General features: G+C 35.0%; 1 protein-coding gene across 1 annotated transcript; it reads left to right on the top strand.

Moving 5' to 3' along the window:
• The first annotated feature begins 7,074 nt into the window (after positions 1–7,074).
• LOC132189642 (putative beta-1,4-xylosyltransferase IRX9H) lies at positions 7,075–16,187 on the top strand. The gene is made up of 5 exons (XM_059604391.2): positions 7,075–7,314; positions 7,667–8,820; positions 14,195–14,444; positions 14,828–15,036; positions 15,931–16,187. Exons 2-4 carry the CDS (start codon positions 7,919–7,921, stop codon positions 14,996–14,998), a joined length of 1,323 nt encoding a protein of 440 aa, XP_059460374.2. The 5' UTR covers positions 7,075–7,314; positions 7,667–7,918; the 3' UTR covers positions 14,999–15,036; positions 15,931–16,187.
• Positions 16,188–21,654: the final 5,467 nt, after the last annotated feature.

Here is a 21,654-nt window from a genome sequence, read left to right as displayed (position 1 = left end):
GGTTTAGTTAAAGTTGTTTATAGCTATAATATTGTGAAGGCATCCCAATGAATATTTTGTGAATAACAATATCCATGTTTACCCTTTTTATCTGGATATAAACTGTTCACTATCACACACTAGCACGTGATTACCTACTTACTAAATCGTCGAACTTACCCCTTACTTTACTACACCAAGGGAGCATGATGGCGTTTTATAGAGGAGCTATCTAGGATTGAGTAGACAGGACCTGGAGACAGATGCGGCCATTGGAGGTAAGGGTATTGATTGAGTTATGACTTGAAGACCCACTGTAGAACTATGAAGGTTATTTGTGGTATCTAGCATTGGGGATGTATTTGTATATTTTAGGAGGATGTAGCTATTCTTTGTAGTATCATGTATGATTGATGACTCAACTTATACTGAGGTTTTAGTGATGCTCTAATTGTAATGATAAATGCTTACAGATCGAAATAAATTGATGGACTTCCCCCGCATGATTACTCTGATTGAGGAAAATAGATCCCCGTGGACTTGTTATGTGGTTGAGTCTGGGAGGCGCTTGATAATTTAATTACCAGTTAATTAAATTCTCGGGGTGTTACACTATGGATTTGGCTTATTACGATAAAAATTTGAAAATTAAAAAATCCGTGCAACTCACCCGTGTAAGAATCAAACTGGGATTATCCATCAAATCATGAACAAAATTATATACAAGCTTGAAAGGATATATAGACAAACAAATAAGTTGTTGTGTTTCACAATTATGCCCGCAAACATCTCTGCATAGACATTCGCGAAGGAAATAACAAGCAAGATGATGATCAACACGATGTTATAAAAACTTATGTGCACCCATACTGAGGCCAAAAACCAAAAAAAAAAAAAAAAAAAATGATGAAGACAACCCATCTGAAAATTTGTAAATCAACAAGTAATGCTTCAAAAAATGAACATTTCAACTAAACAAAGAATTAAGAGTCCCAAATGAGTGATGTCAAAAAGACTTTATGAAATCCCATTTGCTGCATACTAACAAAATTACACTTTGATCCTATCGGTTAAGGTAAAAAATAAAAATAAAAAAAAAACCCTAAAATCTACACGAGTACAACTATTTTTGTTAAATTCTCTTCATTTAGAATGCACCATGTATTATGATATTACTTTTTATTATTTACTATGTTTTCATAGTTTGGCATTTTATGTATTATGATATTAAAATGTCATGATTTTAATATTAATCATTCTTAACTTTGTATGTTTTTTTATCTACAGGATTTAGCTAGATGATTTCTAAAGCTCCTTTGACATGTTGGATGATTTGATGATTTCTAAAGCTCGTGTATTGTGTTTGCAATATGTTTATGAACTATTTTTTATTGTAAGTGATATTTCTTTTGGTTGGTAGTTTATTTAAATACTTGTTTTATTGCTTTTTTTTTGGGGGGGGGGGGGGGGGGGGGTGTTTTGAATTGTTGTAGTAAGGGGGTATTTCTTGTGGTTGTTGGTTTGTTTAAATACTTGTTTTTATTGTTTTTTTAGGACATTTTAAAAAATTGAATTTTTATTTTTAAGGTCTGTATAGGCAAAAACATTGATTTTTTAGGATTTTGTGCTTGTTTAGGTTTTTTTTAATTTATTATTATTTGGAGCAATTACAACAAAGACCAGTTTATTTGGGACAAAAAGGCTAATAGTTTTTTAAAAATAGGCCAACTGTATCCCAACAAATGGGCTTATTTTAGGCCCAATATCTAAAATAAGCCAAAAATACAATTTTTTTAAAAAAACTGGTTATTCAGTCCGGATAACCGGGTACAACCGGCTGACTGGTTAATTGGGTACAACCAGCCTACCGGTTAACCGGGTCCCAGTTACCCGATTTCGGTTTCCCAAAATCAGGAACCGGGGTACCCGCTGTTCCAATTCCCGGTTTGAGCCAATAACCTGGAACCGGGATTGAGTTGACACCCCTACCTTAGGTTGACAAGCATTAAATATACCGATATGATTGGAATGTTGGCATATTGTTATCTTAATTAGTCTGATTAGTGGTAGATGTTAAAACCCTAACCCTTCCATTATCGTTTCAATAATTCAATTCGTGACAATTCTAATATTTAATTTAAAAAATCAATTTTAAGCAAAATCAACAATTCTCATGAGAATAATCTGTATTTGTCTAACTATACTATCATTTGATCTTGTGCACTTGCGAGTAAAACGCAATAAATATTCGCTTATTAATTTAGGTGGGTATTTGTCACTACAATAGTCAAGGAGCGGTTTCCTGACTTCTTTGGTAATCAATCTTGAGGGGACAAGGTTATGTTTAAGGGTGGGGGAATGATAGGATTCTAGAGGATTTTAGAATCCTTCCCTTGGCTTAGTCCCTATGCTTGGCTTGGTTGCTGCGTTAGTTTCCCTCTATAGATTATATTTCTTGCAAGTTATGTTTGTCTTAATTGTTATGCTCAATTTCTTATTTCCATATTTAGTTTGATTTTCTCTTATTAAAGTTGTAGGTGTCGTATGGCAAATTTATCAAGAAAATTTACCTTTGGAAGCAAGAATTGGAGGTCTGATCCTCTCCAAGCGATGACTATCATTTCTTTCTCTCTTATTTTTTATTATTTTTCTGATTTCTCTTCCTTGGATCCTATCACATTGGCCAACTATAAACGAAAGATGAAGCTCAAAAATAAAAAGGCAAGCGTTGGGCATAGAGATGGAGAAAAGGAAGACAAAGGACTCACAGTGATGAGAGAGAAAATATTAAAAAATTAGAACATTTTGCTAGAGTGAAAATTTACTGGTAGAGTTTTACTGTACCAAAAATTGTCTTTGAGATAATGAGAAGATAATCTGTTGGAGGTGAAAAAACCTCATATTAGCTATATTTAGGGTTTAAACAAGCTATTGGAGATACTCTCACATAAATATGTTACTAAGTTATTAGAGGCACGTATTTGTAGGAAATTTCTAAGGGTAATCCTTTCCCCCATGAAACTCCACTTCATTACCATATACCCTTATCAACTACCAACTTTACATTACGACCCCATCAAACTACCATTTCGTTACTAAAACCCTCATTCCGTCAGTCAAGGTCGTTAAGTCGGATAGTCAACCCATCACGTGCGCATAAAGTTGGTAGTTAATGGGAGAATATGGTAATTGAGTGGTAGTTCATGTGGGGCAAATGATAATTACCAAAAAAAAAATGAATACGCATTCAAGGCATGTGACGCGCACGTGATGGGTTGACCATCCGACTTAATGACCTTGACAGACGGAAGGGAGTTTTGGTAACGAAATGGTAGTTTGATGGGGTCATAATGTAAAGTTGGTAGTTGATGGAGTATATATGGTAATCAAATGGTAGTTCATGGGGGGAAAGAATAATTACCCCAAATTTCTATTATACCATTAAAAGTAATAAAAGTAACAAAAAAAAAAAAAAAAAACCGTGGATAAACAACAAACATTCAATAATCCACCACCTTACGTGTTTTTTTTGTTTTTCTTAGTTTTTGTATTTTTACTATTTTTGAAAATATAATTAAAATTTCTCATTAATTCTAGGTATGATGTGTCAAATTTAATACAAGGTTGTGGTAGGAGTGAAAACCCAGTTGTGGTCAGTAGTTATTAGCTAAAACCACTAACTGTGATCGAGGTAACTAGTTGGACAAAATATATAACCGGCTCCAGTAATTGCCTAGGTTATCAACTTTAAAAGATGGCATTTTGCGTATTGTGCCTACTTTTTGGGGCTTAATTTAGATGTTTTTGGCCTTTAAAAAAAAAAAAAAACGACGTCGTTTTCTTTGTTTATATATATATATAATTGAAATTAATTGAAAATAAAGATGAAAAAGATGAAAATAAAGCAGTAGAACCATCCATGTAGGTGGTAATTGGAAGTAAAATAAGCATGATGCAAGAATTTCCAGAGTAAGCGCGAAATTGGAGCATATAAAAGAGAAATGGAAAAGATTGACAATGAGAAGATATCAAAAGATTTGATTAGCAAGAGTATTTACAGATTCAATCATAGTTTAGAAGTAGTGAAAGTACACAAGAGCAGAACAGATTACAAATAGTAGCAGGGTAGTTGCAGAATGAGTTAAGTGTTTAGGCTGAAAGCTTCTGCCTTATAATGAGAGGGATTCGTCCTTTTTATAGAGTTTTGCTCAATGATTTTTCTAGTTTCAGTGTGGGCAGGATCGAGAGTTTTAAAAGCGGAGGCTTTAACAGTAGTATCAGTTCCGTAAGTACGGATTAGTAAATTTTCAAGAGGTGGATGAGAAGCTTTGACAATAGTTTTGTTTTCTTTAACAGGAGATTTTTTAACAACATTTAGAACATTATTGGTGAAGTAATGATTTTGAAGAAAATCAAAAAAAAAAAAATATGCTTTCGTTCTTCAATCATTTTTTCAGTCCAACGAACTTTGATAAGGGATCTTTCTTTTTTAGAAAAATTAGAACAGTAAGCATGTCTTAATGGTTGTAATCATAATAGTAAAACGGGATGGGAAAATCTTCCAATTTTCTTGGGTTCGAGAGAAGTTCCCCCAATCTTTTTTAGGAATGATTCTATAAAAGCAGACACTATGATAAAGTAGTTTTTTGGGTTTAGTTTTACTATATATATATACACCCAGTTAGCTGTTATAACTGCTTTAGGTATTTTTAAAAACTGGTAAAAATTAGAGTGAGAAACAAGAAAATTTGACCAACAAAAGCTAATAAAAAAAAAAAAATTGAGTATATATTCAAATAATTTCACTTTTTCTATTTAACGCACGATGATAAGGCTTATGTAGCATACTGCATATTTATGTTAAGAGCACTAGCAACAAATGCCCTATATGTCATTCCCTTTCTTATGTTTAGGAAAATTTTCAAAAAAACTACAAAACCGACTCACATCAGATTTCCTATATTTAACGAACCCTCAAGAGTTGCTACAGTGTTTCTCAATGGAGAAATGCTAAGGGTACTAACTCTTTAACTAATAAATGAGTACTAATATGATGTTGAGTTTATTCATTGGTATTCATATCATTTTTCTTTATTTATTGTTTTTATCATCTCTAATGAATAAGCTCCACATCATGTTTATCCATATATTAATAAAAGAGTTAGTATAAGGTTGTGGTAGGAGTGAAAACCCGGTTGTGGCTAGTAGTTATTAGCTAAAACCACTAAACGCGATCTGGGTCACTGGTTGGACAAAATATATAACCGGCTCCAGTAATTGCCTAGGTTATCAACACTACTAACCGGGTCTTTAAAAGATGGCATTTTGGATATTGTGCCTACTTTTTGGGGCTTAAGTACCCTTTTTGCCTTTGTTTTATATATATATATATCCAATTAGCAGTTATAACCGCTTTAGGTATTTTCAAAAACCGGTAAAAATTAGAGTGAGAACCAAGAAAATTTGACCAACAACAACTAATATAAAAAATAAAAAAATAAGAAAGTATATATTCAAATAATTTCACTTTTTCTATTTAACGCACGATGATAAGGCTTATGTAGCATACTGCATATTTATGTAAGAGCAATAGCAGCAGATGTCTTATATGCTATTCCCTACCTTATGTTTAGGAAAAATTTAAAAAAAAAAACTACAAAACCTACTCACATAAGATTTCCTACATTTAACCAACTTTCAAGGGTTGCTATAGTGTTTCTTAATGAAAAAATGCTAGGGGTACTAACTCTTTTAATAACAAATGAGTACTAACATGATGTTGGGCTTATTAATTGGTATTCATAACATTTTTCTTTATTTATTGTTTTGATCATCTCCAATGAATAAGCTCCACATCATGTGTACATATATGTTAGTAAAATAGTTAGTACCCCTAACATTTCTCTTTCCAATGTGAAGGGAACCAAAAGTGGTACCTTATAGATTATTTTAATAATGTATAAATAAAATCTACTCACATCAGATTCCCTACATTTAACCAACTTTTAAGGGTTGCTATAGTGTTTCTTAATGGAGAAATGGTAGGGGTACTAACTCATTAAATAACAAATGAGTACTAACATGATATTAGACTTATTCATTGGTATTCATAGCATTTTTCTTTATTTATTGTTTTGATCATCTCCAATGAATAAGCTCCACATCATGTGTACATATATGCTAGTACCCCTAACATTTCTCTTTCCAATGTGTAGGGAACCAAAAGTGGTTCCTTATACATCATTTTAATAATGTATAAGTAAAACCTACTCACATCTGATTCGCTACATTTAACCAACTTTCAAGAGTTGTTACAATGTTTCTTAATGGAGAAATGGTATGGGTAATAACTCTTTAAATAACAAAGGAGTACTAACATGATGTTGGGCTTATTCATTGGTATTCATAGCATTTTTCTTTACTTATTGTTTTGATCATCTCCAATGAATATCCTCCACATCATGTGTACACATATGTTAATAAAATAGTTAGTACCCCTAACATTTCTCTTTCCAATGTGTAGGGAACTCTTTATTTATTATTTTGATCATCTCCAATGAATAAGTCCCACATCATGTGTACACATATGTTGGTAAAATAGTTAGTGTCCCTATAATTTCTCTTTCCAATGTGTAAGGGAACTAAAGTGGTTCATTATATATTATTTTAATATAAACAATTGTCTTTCAGATAGGTAGGGAACTTGTATTTTGTAAAAAAATAATATTTTAATGATATACAGAAATGTAAGAAAAATTATTGTGAAATATATTTTCATAGATAAAAAAAAAAAGTAGTTTTGTGTCTTAAATTTAGAGAAAATTAAAGGGAAGCCCTGCTGCTAGTGCTCTAAGATATGGAAGAGCTATTTGAAAAGTTAATAAAAAATAAAAAATAAATAGATAGCCAGTGGAATACCCGTATATGGTGGAATATTATGTATTATATGATTTGGGTAAAAAAAAAAAAAACATGGAAAAATCTGACAAACGGTCGTGTTTCTCAAACAGGCGGGCCCTGAATGAGTTGTCCACTCGTGTCCAGTTACATAATCCAGTAACTCCAAAATTATTTTATTGTGTTTGGAATCTTTGTGATTGGGAGAGAACGCTGTGACTGCTCGAAGAAGTTGAGTCTCTTTTTCCTTCGCAAGGTAGACACGCGCTCAATTCCGATCGCTCTTTCTACTCTCTGCATACTCACTCTTTGCTTGACTCCATGGGAGGAAACAAAAGGCCCTCGTTTTCTGTAGATGTGAACAAGGCGGAGGCTGCTGCTTCTCTCTTTCCCGTATCATTTGTCCCCAACGATAGAAGACCCATGTGTCATTCAAAGGTAATGTAGCATTTCCGTCCGAAAGTTCTCTGTTTTCGGGGGACTAAAGCTGATGATATCTTGGGCATTTTCTTGGGTTTTTTCTTGTTTGAATTTTGAGCTTATTGATGGTTCTTTTGGCTTGTACTTCTTTTGGGAAGTTAATTGTAGATCAAGAACTCCATTCTGAATTTGTTGATTCTTAGGACATTGGTAAGATAGGGACGTAAGGTTGCATTTTGAACTGGTTTTGGTGTTTTATCTGCTTGAGAATGTCTTCGTGCGGAGGGGATTGGTCGAAATTTTGTGTTATAGTTTATCTGGGCTTGCTATTGAGGATTCAACTATAATTATAAATTTTGTCTCATCTCAGATGCATGCAGCACAGAGCTGAACCTCAGTATTGTACTTGTAAAAATTGAATTGGCTCAATTTGTTTGACGAATTTAAGATTAATTTCGACGCAAAATGCTGAAACGAGGGCTCAACTTTTGTCTGTTTATCGTGTTCAGTGGTAAGGAGATTGAGTTTGTAATTGACGTAGATGCATCTTAGTGGTAATTCTAATTTTGGGTAGCTCTTTAAGCTGGTTTGAAGTTAGTAAGATTTGGAATCATTCCTCTTGATGGCTTCTATCAGAAGAACCTTGTCTCCAGTGCCTCGACCTGTAGCTTTACAAAATGGGGAAGTCTGTTCAGTTGCTTCTCCCTTGTCCAGGTCCTCATCTTCTCCTCAGCATTATCCACCTTCCGGTGGATTGTTATCTTCTTTGTTTGGTTCATTGGACTCTCAAGCTTTTGTTTTCAGTGTACTTTCACCAAGATCTTCTAGGCCTCTTGAGAGGTCAAAATCGAGGGTGCAAATGTGGAAGAGGTCTCTTCTCCATTTTTTCTTTTGTTTCATGGTTGGGTTTTTTATGGGACTTACCCCTCTTGCCTCAATGAATTTATCCATGAATCCCATGTCAAAGCATCAAGCTCTCTCATTTGAGGTAATATCCACCATTAGGAATTTTCAGACACATGAAAATGTGACCAAAACTGTGGCACAATTAGACAGTGGAGACATGACACGTTCTGCAATATTAAAGTCAGAAGTGGAGGACTTGGAACTGATAGATGAGACCCATGAGGAAAAATTTGATAGCCAACCACTCAATGAAGATTCAAATTTGGTTTCGCGGAAGCTTTTGATAATAGTGACACCAACAAATGCCCGGCCATTTCAAGCCTATGATCTAATACGTTTAGCTCAGACATTAAAGTTGGTCCCACCTCCTCTGTTATGGATTGTTGTGGAGATGACCTCCCAATCTGCAGAAACAGCTGAGATCTTGAGGAGAACTGGGGTTATGTACAGGCATCTTGTTTGCAATAAAAATCTAACAGACATAAAAGATGCATACATTCATCAAAGAAATGTGGCACTGTCTCACATAGAAACTCACCGTCTCGATGGAATTGTTTACTTTGCAGATGACAATAATGTTTACTTGGCCCATCTTTTTGAGCAAATGAGGCAGATCAGGTACTTATTTTATTTCCGCTTCTAGGGCTAAAAACTCTCATGCTGTTTTTTGATGCAATTGAAGCCTTGTACAATTGTGGTAATTTTTATTTGGGTCTTATTTGGAGTTAGCCAAAAAGAGAAAATTATGATCTGACTTGAGTGTTATCATATAGGAAGTTCTTTTCTTTTCTTTTTTTTTTTTTTTTTTTTTGATAAGTAATCGACAAATTTTATAAAAAATCATGAGGCGCCCCTAAGTACACATGCATATGGGAAGTTCTTGTGGGAAAGAGCAGATTTGAAATGGTTATAATATGTTCCATTTCTATAACTAGTTATTGCTTGGCTCTTCTAGAATGTGCTATATGTGTCTTAAGAACAAGTTTCTAAAACGTGGTTTCTAGCTGCTTTAGAGTATAGTTAACTTATATCAAAGCATACAAATCTAGGCAGATTCCTATCCTCTGAAACCACAATAATAATAATAATAATAATGGAGTTCATTCCTTCCATGATATGATTATCATGCAAGACGCACATGAATTTTTGAAAGTAATAAGATATCTGTGCTTCCTTTTTGCAGTTTTCTAAGTGAGTTTTTTTATTTTTTTATTTTTTATTTTTATTACCACTCCAGAACCATAAAAGCATAGATTCCTTGCGTAGCTATTGCATCTTTAATAGTGGTAACTTTAGTGTATGTGCTAAAGTGTTTTTTGGTTTTGGTTTGAAAAAGTATTTTGATATGATATAAAGGTGAGAAGTGTTTTTTAGTGTGGTCCACACTTGAAAAGTGTTTTGTGTTATGAAATGTTTGTTAGGTTTCGAGAAAAAAAGTGTTTTTTTGGTTTTGAGAACAGAAAAATGTTTTCAAAACCGTTACCAAATAAGACCTCAGTTTCTGCACCATTCTAATGTAAGCTAGTGGCCGCAGTGGCAAGTTTTACCATACCATCTCAACAAAAGCTCTTGGTGATTATTTCCTAATTACCATGTTGTGATGGAACAAGGGGCTTTCGATGTGCACCAAAAATCATGAAATATGGAAGCTATGTGGGTTGGGATTATTTAGAGGAAATGAATGGGAAGAATAATTTAGAAAGATTGAAAATACAAGAAACAAATGTTCAGACAAGAATGAGAAAATTGGAAGCATATTGTGGAGGTTGTCGATCAATATAATCAATCTAGTTGGTTGCATCCGACATCGCTTGGGTGTACAAAAGGGGATGTGCTTATATAGAGCATGTTCTCTTTAAATTGTATGAGGCCTTTTGAGGTAAACTCAATAACAAAACCGTGTGGGCTGAGGCTCAAAACGGACAATATCATATCACTTGCAGCGAGTTGTTACATATGGTATCAGAGTCATAGCCCAACTTGAGATGAGGGGAGTGTGTACAAGCCCATAAGGGTCGCTAGTGGGGATGCTGGGTCCCAAGATGAGGTGATTGTGGCATCCCACATCGCTTGGGTGTGAAAAATGGGATGTGCTTATATAGCATACTCTCTCTAAATGGTATGAGGCGTTTTGGGGTAAACCCAAAAACAAAACCGTGCGAGCTGAGTCCCAATAAGGACAATATCATATCTCTTGGAGCGGACTGTTACATAGAGTGCTGTGAGAATAGTATAAATGATGTCATAAGGCTTGTCATCCTTGATGGTTTAAAATGCTACGCAACAAATACAGAATGTGGGTCAAAGCAGTAAAATAGTGGTATAGTTTATTATTATAAGAACTTGGACTAGCAGCAGTTGAGTAAACAATAATTAAATGTTGTCATAAAGGGTTGGCCAAGTTTGCATCCAGACCAATGCCAATGCTACTTGAGAGCAATGATCCCATTCTAGGTTCCTTTCTCTCTCTCTCTTTGTGTTATGGGAGTGGTGGTGGGGCGACAAGACAAAAAATCTGACCTTTGCTCAATATAGGAGCCAGCTATATTACATGGAGCAGAAAGTTCCTAATTTATTCCTCAGACGCTATCATTTGAAGGTACTTCTGGCAACCATTTCATTTTCATATTGCCAGTAATACTATTTGTGTTCTTCACCCAATAAGCCGTTATTGACTAGAGGTGTATCAACTCATGCAACAATTAGAAAGGGTATATGGTCTCTTTTAATAATAATCTTCCACAAGAAAGCCTGCCAACTTAATATTTTGCCCCAAGGATGTACATGTTGGGTTCAGTTGATCTTTAAACAAAAATTTAAAGGAGTCAAGAACAATTGACTTCTATCATATACACGGTTGGCATTTGGATCGAAATTGTCTACACTTGGGCCACAATTATAATTGTTTTCTTTATTTTTTCGGCTTTTCCTACGACCTTTAAGACTTCTGTATTGTTAGGTTTTCTTACATAACTCTAGAATTTGTTTTATTCCCTTTTTTTAAGAACTCCTAGCAAGCTTAGGATTAGGACTTATTGCCTATACAAAGGCTTTGTATTAAAACTAATTTCATGGATAGGGATTATCAAGTTTGGTATTGAGTAGTTATATAAAAGAAGAGTATCTTCTTAGTTCATCTTCCTTGTGTGTTTACGGATTCAAAAGAGATACATTTTCTTTTTTCTCTTTCTATTGCTTCTGTAACGTCAATTGGTATCAAAGCCTTCTTATTCTCTATGGGCTCTTATAAGATTCGAATTCATGGACTTAAAACTTGAGAGGCAACTAGCTTTTCATGAGATGTAGCAGGCTTTGTATGTGACGCAGTATGCTTTTTGTGATATTCAAGCAGATCTTGCTTGGCTAACGATGGATGCATACGTGAGTGAGCGGTGGAAACAATAAGATTTGCAGTGACAATTGGGCTTGCAATTGCCCTGTTTGTGATGGTGTTAATAAACCTGCTCATAGGTAGTCAGCCTATGAGAAGAAGATTGTGCTGAAACAAGCGTATTTAATATTTGGCACAAACGACCATCAGAATCTAGAGATTTTTGCATGAAGATATTGTTGTCACAAATTGACATTTTGGATTGCAAAGAAGTAGAAAAGAGCCGACTAAAATAAGTCAATTACATATGATACCAAGATTTACATGGTTTGGTTTGTGAAAAGCTTATATCTATAGGCAGAGACAACCATTAAGAATTTCCACTAACCAAAGGTGGAGTACGAAATATAGTGGTTAAAAAACAAACATAAGGTTGCCTACAAAATTACTTCCTTTATGGGGTAGCCACTTTTGAATTTGATTTTAAAACAGATTGTTTCTGTAGTCAACTAAGGCGAAACAACGTTCAGAACTATTGGCTATATTCAAGATTTTGCATAAATGGATTTGAGCAAAGGAATTATTTGTTCTTTTGTGTGAGATATCATGGAAAAAAATGTTGGAAAGGCCTAATTAGGATTCCAATAAAGGAGGATTGAAGCTGACCGAAGGACGAGTTAATTTCATGCAAGGGACTGATGTAGGACAAGTTTCTCTGTAATTCCAAGTAGTGCTAGGAATTTTTTTTTTTTTTTTTTCAGATTTTCCTAACACTATTAGGATTCTTTTTTCCTGGTAAATTTAGGACTTTTGTATCATTTGGTATTCTTAGAAATTTTAGGATTTGTTGTATTTCCTTTCTTAAGAACTTCTAGTAACCTTGGACTAGGATTTGTTCTTATTTCATGGATAGATCACATTGAGTTAAGTATGTTATAGTTTGTATGAACGGTTTAGACACAAAAGGCGGAAGCTATTATATTATTCAACTTATGTCAACTTAATACATGCATCCTATTATATAGGATTACGGAAATACCATAAAGACTAAAATACCCCCAAAACCCTAATGACTCAAACCCTAACTCTTCTAACACTCCCCCTCAAGCTGGAGCATATACATTATATGAATCCAGCTTGAAAGATACAAGCAAACGAAAAACAACTAGAAAACATATTCTAACACTCCCCCTCAAGCTGGAACTGCTTGGACTACACAAGTTAATTAAATAAAACTTCAACGCCGGTCGAAAACTCGTTGGTAACTTGAACAACCATTTGATCGGTTCTCGCCGAAAAACACCAAGGCCGGTCGGATGCAACGATCACTTGATCGGTTCTCGCCGGAGAATCCAAGGCTGGTCGGATACATCGATCTTGGGATTGGTTCTCGCCGTAAAACACCAAGGCCGGTCGGATGCAACGATCACTTGATCGGTTCTCGCCGGAGAATCCAAGGCCGGTCGGATACATCAATCACAAACAACAAACAAACAACAATTTTTCATATGATTAACCAACAAGATTCGCCGGAAAACAGATACTGGAAAAACAAAACAAAAAATTCGCTGGAGCTTCACTGGAAATATGCCGGAACTTTGTCGGGGCTTCAAAACTAGCCGGAAACACACATAACTGGCCGGCAGTACCTAAAAACACTGAAAAACAGAACATAAACAGTCACTGGAGGCTCGCCGGAGACTCGCTGGAGCTCGCCGGAACTTGCCGGAGAAGAAAGAACACTCCGACCACTTCAACAGCAGCAACAACATAATCAATAGAGGGCCACACAGTAACGTTTCAACACCAAAAACATCAAATCGTCGGAATTTTTTTTTTTATTTATTTTTTTTTTTCCGATGGCCGCTGCAACTTTTCCGGCCACTTCAGACAAGACAGAAAACCACCACAGAACCATCTGGCCAGCATCACAGAACATAAAAAACAAACAAAATATATATATATATTTTTTTCACTGGAAGGAGTTTCGGTCACCCTAAAACAAGAACAAAACAACTCTACGGAGCTCTTTGAAGGTACTGCCCGTGTGGGTTAGCCCACACGGGCAGTGCGGCCACCAAGTTGAAAACTTAACTACCCAAGAATCGAAACAAGCTCTGATACCATGTTATAGTTTGTATGAACGGTTTAGACACAAAAGGCGGAAGCTATTATATTATTCAACTTATGTCAACTTAATACATGCATCCTATTATATAGGATTACGGAAATACCATAAAGACTAAAATACCCCCAAAACCCTAATGACTCAAACCCTAACTCTTCTAACAAAGTATATTGAGTGGTTTTTAATAAAAGAAGAGTTTATTACCTATCAAAAAAAATAAAATAAAATAAAAGAAGAGTTTCTTTTTTGTTCTTTTTCCTTGTGTGTTCAAGGATTCAAGAGAGAGACATGTTTTATCTTTTTTACTGTTTCTGCTACATCAAAATTATGTACTGTTTTAGATGTCAACAACTAGTGAGGCTCTTTCTCTTGGTTGCAAGATTTCCAGTTGTTCATTCCCTATTCATACCTTAGGTTTTATAGCAATTATATGATAGACCATCCTTTTGTCTCTTTTCACAATTTTTTCATCACAGTTATATATTCTGTTGTGCATTTTGTTTTGATAGCCCCATTTTTGTTTTGGCTCGCAGGAGATTTGGAACATGGACGGTGGCCAAACTAACTGGTAATAGAAGCCAAGCTATATTGGAGGGGCCTGTTTGTAATGAAACTCAAGTAATTGGATGGTACATTAATGAATCACATATGAGATTTAAGAGATTCCATGCTGAAATGCCTGGTTTTGCCTTCAATAGTACAATACTGTGGCATCCCAAGAGATGGCACCGGCCCACTCTGGAACCTATTAGGCAACTTGACACAGTCAAGGAGGGCTTCCAAGTTAGTCTTTCTTGTTTATACTCTGGTTATCCTGTAAGCCATAATAGTACTACTTGTTGTAATGTGAATTGCATTGCTGCTGTTTCATAAGCAGCCAAAATGGTCATTTTGGTCTTTTCCAAAAGAAATTATTTTTGGCTCCATGACATGATTGATGGGTCCTATAATTTGTAATGGGATGGAGCTATAAGCTTCACCCACCACAAAGGGTATCTATCAGAGAGACTAGCCCACTTATACCATATTTAACAGCAACTTTAACTGATTAATCCTTTTTTCATTGGAGACAAGTCCATATTTTATCCGTTCTATTGCTTGAGATGCCATGACCACATGAGCTAGAATGAGGCTTTATTTGCTAACCTAATTGATTTGCATTGCAGGTTAGCACATTTATTGAACAAGTTGTGGAAGATGAAACCCAGATGGAAGCCTTACTCCAGGACTGCTCAAGAATCATGGTTTGGAATATTTACCTCACCTCATCTGCTTCTTTCTATCCCAGCAAATGGTTAATGAAGAATAATCTAGATGTCATTCTTCCGCTTACGTGAAGTTCTTGATGTGAGAGGAATCAATTTGGGTACTGAAGGTAAGTCAAATCTTTGAAACTTAAACTAGTTGAAATTGCCATTTTATTTTCTCCTATGGAATGTTTAGATGCCAAATGGAAAGGATGTGATACATAATTTCATGAAAAATAATAGACTTTTTTTCCTGCTTACCAACTACAGGATTGCGGAAAGGATTATTTTGTTTAGAAGGACTAGTTTAAATTGTTAAATCACTACTTGTCCTAGAAGTTTAATCTAATAAGAAAAGATAAATTTAATCATTTAATTAATTTCTCTTCATGAGTGGGCTTAAACTCCATTTTAATAGGTGAGACCCAACACGTGGAATATTGAATTTAAATGGAGGGTGAATTGTGGAGTCGGGGCTCGAACTCATGATTCTGACTCTGATATAATGTTAAGGTCTTGTTTGGGATTGCGTTCAAGAAATAGAGCTTTTAAATCAAAAAGGGTTTTTGGGAAAAGCTTCATTTTTAAGCTTTTGTCAAAAGTGCGTTTTGGCCATTTTTAGACTTTTTGGACCCTCAAAAGTGCTTTAAATTTTTCTTTATCAAACGAATATTTTTTTCTTTAAACGGATTTTTTGAGTGTTAAAAGCACTTTTAAGCTCCTCAAATGCAATCCCAAACAGGTCATAAATCATCACATGTTCTAAAAGCTTAAGTTAATAAGAAGAGATAAATTTAATCATTTAATCAATACTTTAACATAAAGTGATTTAAATAACATGCAAAAGCATTTTACATGTTATACGAAACCGTAAAGAAAGACTTTTAGCTTTTGGTTTCACAGGCCTCTGTGAAGATGGATTGATTCTATATTATGTTGGCTACTGTTAAGAATGCCTGTTCTACTCTCTCTCTCTCTCTCTCTCTCAATCTCATTTTTGACATAATTTATCTGTATTGCAGGAAAGATAGTCAAGAATAATAGATCATCCCTGCTACTGTTTATCTTCGCTTTGGCTGATTCCTGTTTAGAGTGCCAATCTTATAAGGCTGGCTGAGACAGTTCCCCTTGACAAGATGTAGTTTTTGCGCACAAATTTTCTTCCCATTAGGCTTCAAATTAGGTTTAGTTTCCTTTATTCTCAAGGGGGGAAAAAGAAAACTTTGTACAATTGTATGAGTTATCCAATATCAATCTACCTAGCAGTGAAATTCAATCTGACTAGAGAGGAAGGAGTAGTGAGGCTGCAAACCATCTTCATCTTCATCTGCATAGTGAAATAGCAATTTTGAATTTAGTTCGTTCTCATGACAGGCATGTGCATCTGTTTCTTTACAAAAATTATTTAATACTTCAGAAAATGATGGGTTATGGGTTTTAGTCCTTATGGCATGCAAAAATATATAACAAATAGTCATTACTATCTAATTTCGTCAAGTTTTTAACGAATTCGGTTAGTGTACCACGTCAGATCTAATAAAATTACAATAAGTGTTACAATAATAAAAACAATATATAAAATATAATTAATCCTAATATATAAAAACTAAAACTTAAAAATTAAAAACAAAATTAAAAAAAGGGAAGGGGCTAGAAGAGGGGGTGGCTGGGGTGCCTCGTGGGCCACGTTGACCACCCCCAGAGGCTGGCATGAACATAATGTTGATTTATTTTCAAAAAGCGATTCGATTCACATTTGGGAAGTTTGGAATGATAATTTTGAAGATGAATTTGTTTTGGTTCGGAATATTGTTGACGATTACGCTGTCATTGCAATGGACACCGAGTTTCTAGGAAGCATTCTTTAGCCGGTAGGAGAAAAGGTATTTCAGGTTCTACATTTTTAGGTTTTGCATAAAGGAGCTCAGGTGAGATATTGTACAAGTCCTCATCCACGCGTTTGGGGTTTGGCCTTGGCAGGGGAGCTGGACTTTGGTTCCTCCACGTAACTCACCCAGCTTTTCTTTATATGCTTCCTTGTAGGCATGTTTGGTGCTCAATTCCTAGGGGTGTCAAGGCGGTTACTGTTAGTAGTTATTGGCAAAAATCGCTAACCGTAACCGCTTTAGCGGTTAGTAGATTTCACTAACGGCAAGCGGTTAGCGGTTAGCGGTTAGCGGTTAGCTACTAACCACCGGTTAGCACTTAGTGAAATAGTCAACCGCCCGCTAACCGCTTTTTCAAAATTGAGCTTTTTTTTGGGTTTTTTTATTACTATAGCATTTTTTTACCCTCATTTGGGCTTTTCGTGTTCACGAAACGCTTCATTTAAGATTTGAGTCGAGGACAAGCCGAGCTTATGCGAGCTGAGCCCAAACTCGCGCCTGAGCGACTTGCTCTCTTAACACCCTTATAAGTAACACATTGTTGAATCTAATATCAATTACTTAATTTGATATTATATAATCATATGATCTCATTAAATTAGATCATATGATTAATAAAAGGTAGGACTTTGATATCTACCACTAATTATATTTAGATAATATATCAATATGCCAATGTTTTGATCATATTATGTATATCTAATGTTTGTCAACCTAAGGGTATGGGTGTCTACTCCTTAAGCTATTGATTTTCCTAAGCAATGAATTACGCATGGGTGTTTATTTTAATTCTTTTATTTCTTAAAGGATTTAGTATGGGTGTCTATTAAGTTGTTCTTTAAGAAAGCATAAATTTGTGGAAATCGACAAACACATGAGGCCTAGGGCATGAGTGTCTACTCCCGGTTCCCCATGTTGATTAACCCAAGAACCCGGTGTGGATTTCTTTTGTTACTTTTATTAAACCCAGGACTCGGTCATCCAAATTGATTTAACTAACTAGTCCATACCACATGCATATATTGATCAGGTACACACATATGAAGAATTCATGAAAGCAGGAATTAATCAAGTTAAATATCACAACATGATCATCAGAAATGCGCCAATATTGAATATTAACTAAACATAATTAGGGCTTCAATCTAGCCCTATTAAATAAATTAGTTACACATAAGTTTGATGTTAAACATCTTCATAAAATAAAATAAAATAAAGGAAAAGAATAAACCTGAAACTTGAACTTGAAGAGCTCCAATTCTTCTCCTTGGAAATTGTGTCTCTTCTAGAGGTTTAAGGGTCTCTTTATAGGCCTTAGGAATACTCTAGAAACCCTAAAAAATGTAGGGTTTGAGCCCTAGTTCGCACTAAGTTACAAAACCCTAAAAATTGCACTTTCCATATCAAGCCTGGCGGTTAACTTGCCTATCACACACAGGTGTGCTCGATCGCAGGTGCCTTGCACTTGTGGTCTTCGCCTGTAGTGCGCTCGATCGCAGAGCTGCGATCGATCGCACTACCAGGGCCTTTAATATTCCCAAAATATCTCTTTTAAGTCTGAAACTTCTGAAATTGCTTCTTTTTCTTCCAATGACCTACAAAATCAAGGAAAACACATAAAATAACTAAAATGGCATAGATTAACCAAAACTAAAAGATTAACACATGTAAGATAAGGACTGAAAATATGAATATTTTAGCACTTAACACACTCCCAAACTTACATATTCCTAGTCCCTTAACAATACAGAACTAAAGACTAAATGGTAAAACAGAAAACAAAAAGATAAATTCATCTTTTGTGGGATGTACGATTGCATTTAGCGTTTGCAACATGCCTTTTAAACCCCTAGGAATTTCCTAGAGGACGAGTGAAGTCTCGTAAGGGTTTTCCAGGAATATCACCCACAAACATCATGCACAGTTCATGTTATTTCAAAAATTAACGTATCACTTCAAGATCATGATTTTCATTCATTAGCAAGCTTAAAAAGATGAACTCCATCTTTACAATGAATTGGAATCTGAAAATTCAATTACTTACAAAAGACTTGTTAAAACATCACAAGTTTGAAAACAGTGTAAATTGAACTAGCATAAAATTATGAGGCTTCCAAGTATTTCCAATGTGCAATGTCTCCACATCTCAAAGTTCACTGAAATCCCTATTAGAATAAACAACAATAGCATATTTCTTTTTCTTCTTCTTCTTCTTTTTTTTTTTTTTTTTTTTTTTTTTTTTGTCAGGTTATGCAATGTTTTGTCTCTTAAGCTTTCTAATTGACCCATGTAACGAGTGTTAAGTCAATGACTCCCAAACCAGATGGTTTTAGGGCATTAGGTGAAGAGACAGCCCTAAGGACCTACTAACTTGAGTCAAAAAGGCTACAAACCAAACTAACCATGACATTAATCAAAGCAAAAATTTTCACTTTTTGGCGTGAATACTCAATGCTTTGGGGCAAGAGGTCCAGTTACTCAGTGAAAAGTTTATCAATGATCATTTATTTATAATAATAATTTTTTTTTCATCTCATATATATATATGCTAAAGTATCCATCTAATAAATCATTCAGTTCACCTTGATATAGAAACACACACATCATCCCATGTCATACCTCATAAATTATGTGTTAATGTGCTTGTGTGATCAAATCAAACATGTGATTTCTCAACTGTCCTCAACAAGTAACCAAACTAACAAATTCTCTCATCAGATCATGTGTTCAAAATTTTAAGCTCACAGATGAAATTAAACCACAGTTCTTTCAGATTAACCAAAATTTTTAGGCAAACATGAACATGCATATATATATATATATATATTTCAAATAAACAAACAAAACAAATAACATAAAATTGGAACAAAGTGTGTGTAGACAGCATGTTTTTCCATACCCCCAAACTTAAATGACACATTGTCCCCAATGTGTCTAAAATAAGGAAAGAATTTACCCGGGAGATGGAAAACATTGTCTGGAAAGCATGGCTCATAGCACACCCCCAAACTTTAATCGAAGTACACTTGTCCTGCAAAATAAGAAAACACGAAAACAAGTAAAAGGAAACAAAACTAAAGATAAATAAAAAGATTAATTGAAAACACACTAAACAAAATAAAAAGATAAACTATGGGGTGCCTCCCATGAGGGCTAAGTTTAACATCTTTAGCCAGACTGTGGTACTTTAAACTTGAAGCACCAATCTTTCCTTCTTTTGCACCAAAGGGAATGAATCTTTTTTGCTGCAAGATGCTTCCGAGTGTTTATCGATCAGGGAGGACTACTTTGAGTTTTCTCTAACAGTTTCTCATCTGATGGGGAATCATGAACTGGATAATACTCATGGAATTCATCTATCTTGATGTCCTCACATTGCTCATCACATAGCCCCAACAGACTTCTCTCTTGGATTCTTAGTAATTCGGGAATAAGAGTTGATGTTGAAGAAGTTTCAGTGCTCTCTTCCTTTTTCCAATATAGCTCCTCTAGAACCTCAGTTTGCTCATCTTCTTCTTCCACCTTGTTCTCAGGAATGGACTTCAATAAGGCCTTAGCTTGCTCACGTATCATGTCAAGGTCCAAATCAAATTCATATTGAGCAAAGCATTCTGCCAATGGATCCTCCAAACTTGGCTCACTACACATCTTAGCTTGCTTGAAGAATTTGTCAAGATCCAGGTCACATCCAATTTGATCAAAACACTCTCCCACCGGATCCTCAAGACATGGCTCATTAGAAGTTTCAGCATACTCAAGTAGCTTGTCTAGGTCTAGGTCACCTCCAATTTGATCAAAACGCTCTCCCATTGGATCCTCAAGACTTGGCTCACAAAAACTCTCATCAACTGTTTCTACTAAACTAGCATGCGCTTCTTCTAACGCATAATTCTTCGGAGGAGGTGTCTCTTCTTGGTATTATTGAGGTGGAGAGCAATATGAATAGTCATGTATGGGAGATGGTTCCTCTTCATGAGATCTTGAAAATGGATTGCCTCAAACTGGGACTAAGACATGAATATGATTGATCATAGAGCTGTGGAGATGGCTCATCTTCATGAAGTTGTGGTGCTTGAATTCTAGAAGCTTGAGCTTGCCATGAAAGAGTAGACTGTTGGCTCCATAGTGGGTTATAAGAATCAAAATAGTGGTCAGTTTCCGGTCTAGAGAATGATGTGTTCTTATGCCCAAAAATCTTGCTAGAAATTTGTCTTATTGAAGGACATTCTCTAACATGGTGATAAGGGTCATGGCATAATGAACATGGTTCATGGGGTGTTGGAATGCCTCCCCACATGTGTGAAATTAAAAATAAAATAACAAAAAGTTAAAAGAAAAAAACAAATTAAAAAGAAACAAAATTAAAAATAAAACTTACGAAGATGCAGACTCAACTGACCCTGCATGAAAAAGAAAAATAAAAAATAAAAAATCAGATCTACAATTAGTGTAGTAACTGTGCTGCTCTCTGGATGTGCAATCGATCACCTTGGTTGGGTGCTCGAGCGCACCTCTAGAGGCAGAATAGTAACTACAAAAAAAAAAAAAAAAAAACACAACTAAAATAAAATAATTCTAAACAAAACTTGCCGCAATCCCCGGCAACGACGCCAAAAACTTCTTGTTACATATATCTACCTAAATTAATAGGCAAATAATTATATGTTTTACCCGCAAGTGCACGAGGTCAACATAGTAATATATAATGCAAGTACGGGGTCATTCCTACGAAGATTGCTAAATTTTGCTTAAAATAAATTCCAAAAGTAAAATAAAACAAAGATTGATTTTAAGTTGACAATAATAAAAATGTTGGGCTTTGATATCCACCACTAATTATATTTAGATAATATATCAATA

Source organism: Corylus avellana, chromosome 9 (assembly GCF_965113065.1).
Source record: "Corylus avellana chromosome 9, dhCorAvel1.hap1.2, whole genome shotgun sequence".
Classification (NCBI taxonomy): Eukaryota; Viridiplantae; Streptophyta; class Magnoliopsida; order Fagales; family Betulaceae; genus Corylus; species Corylus avellana.
The sequence above is the reverse complement of the archived record's forward strand: the minus strand, read 5'-3'. Positions and strand labels throughout refer to the sequence as shown.

Excerpts from the sequence above, each read along its gene's own strand:
- LOC132189642 (XM_059604391.2), top strand. The coding sequence starts at position 7,919 with ATGGCTTCTATCAGAAGAACCTTGTCTCCAGTGCCTCGACCTGTAGCT. Across the intron at positions 8,821-14,194 it reads GAGCAAATGAGGCAGATCAG|GAGATTTGGAACATGGACGG; the intron begins GTACTTATTTTA and ends TTTGGCTCGCAG. Across the intron at positions 14,445-14,827 it reads CAGTCAAGGAGGGCTTCCAA|GTTAGCACATTTATTGAACA; the intron begins GTTAGTCTTTCT and ends TTTGCATTGCAG.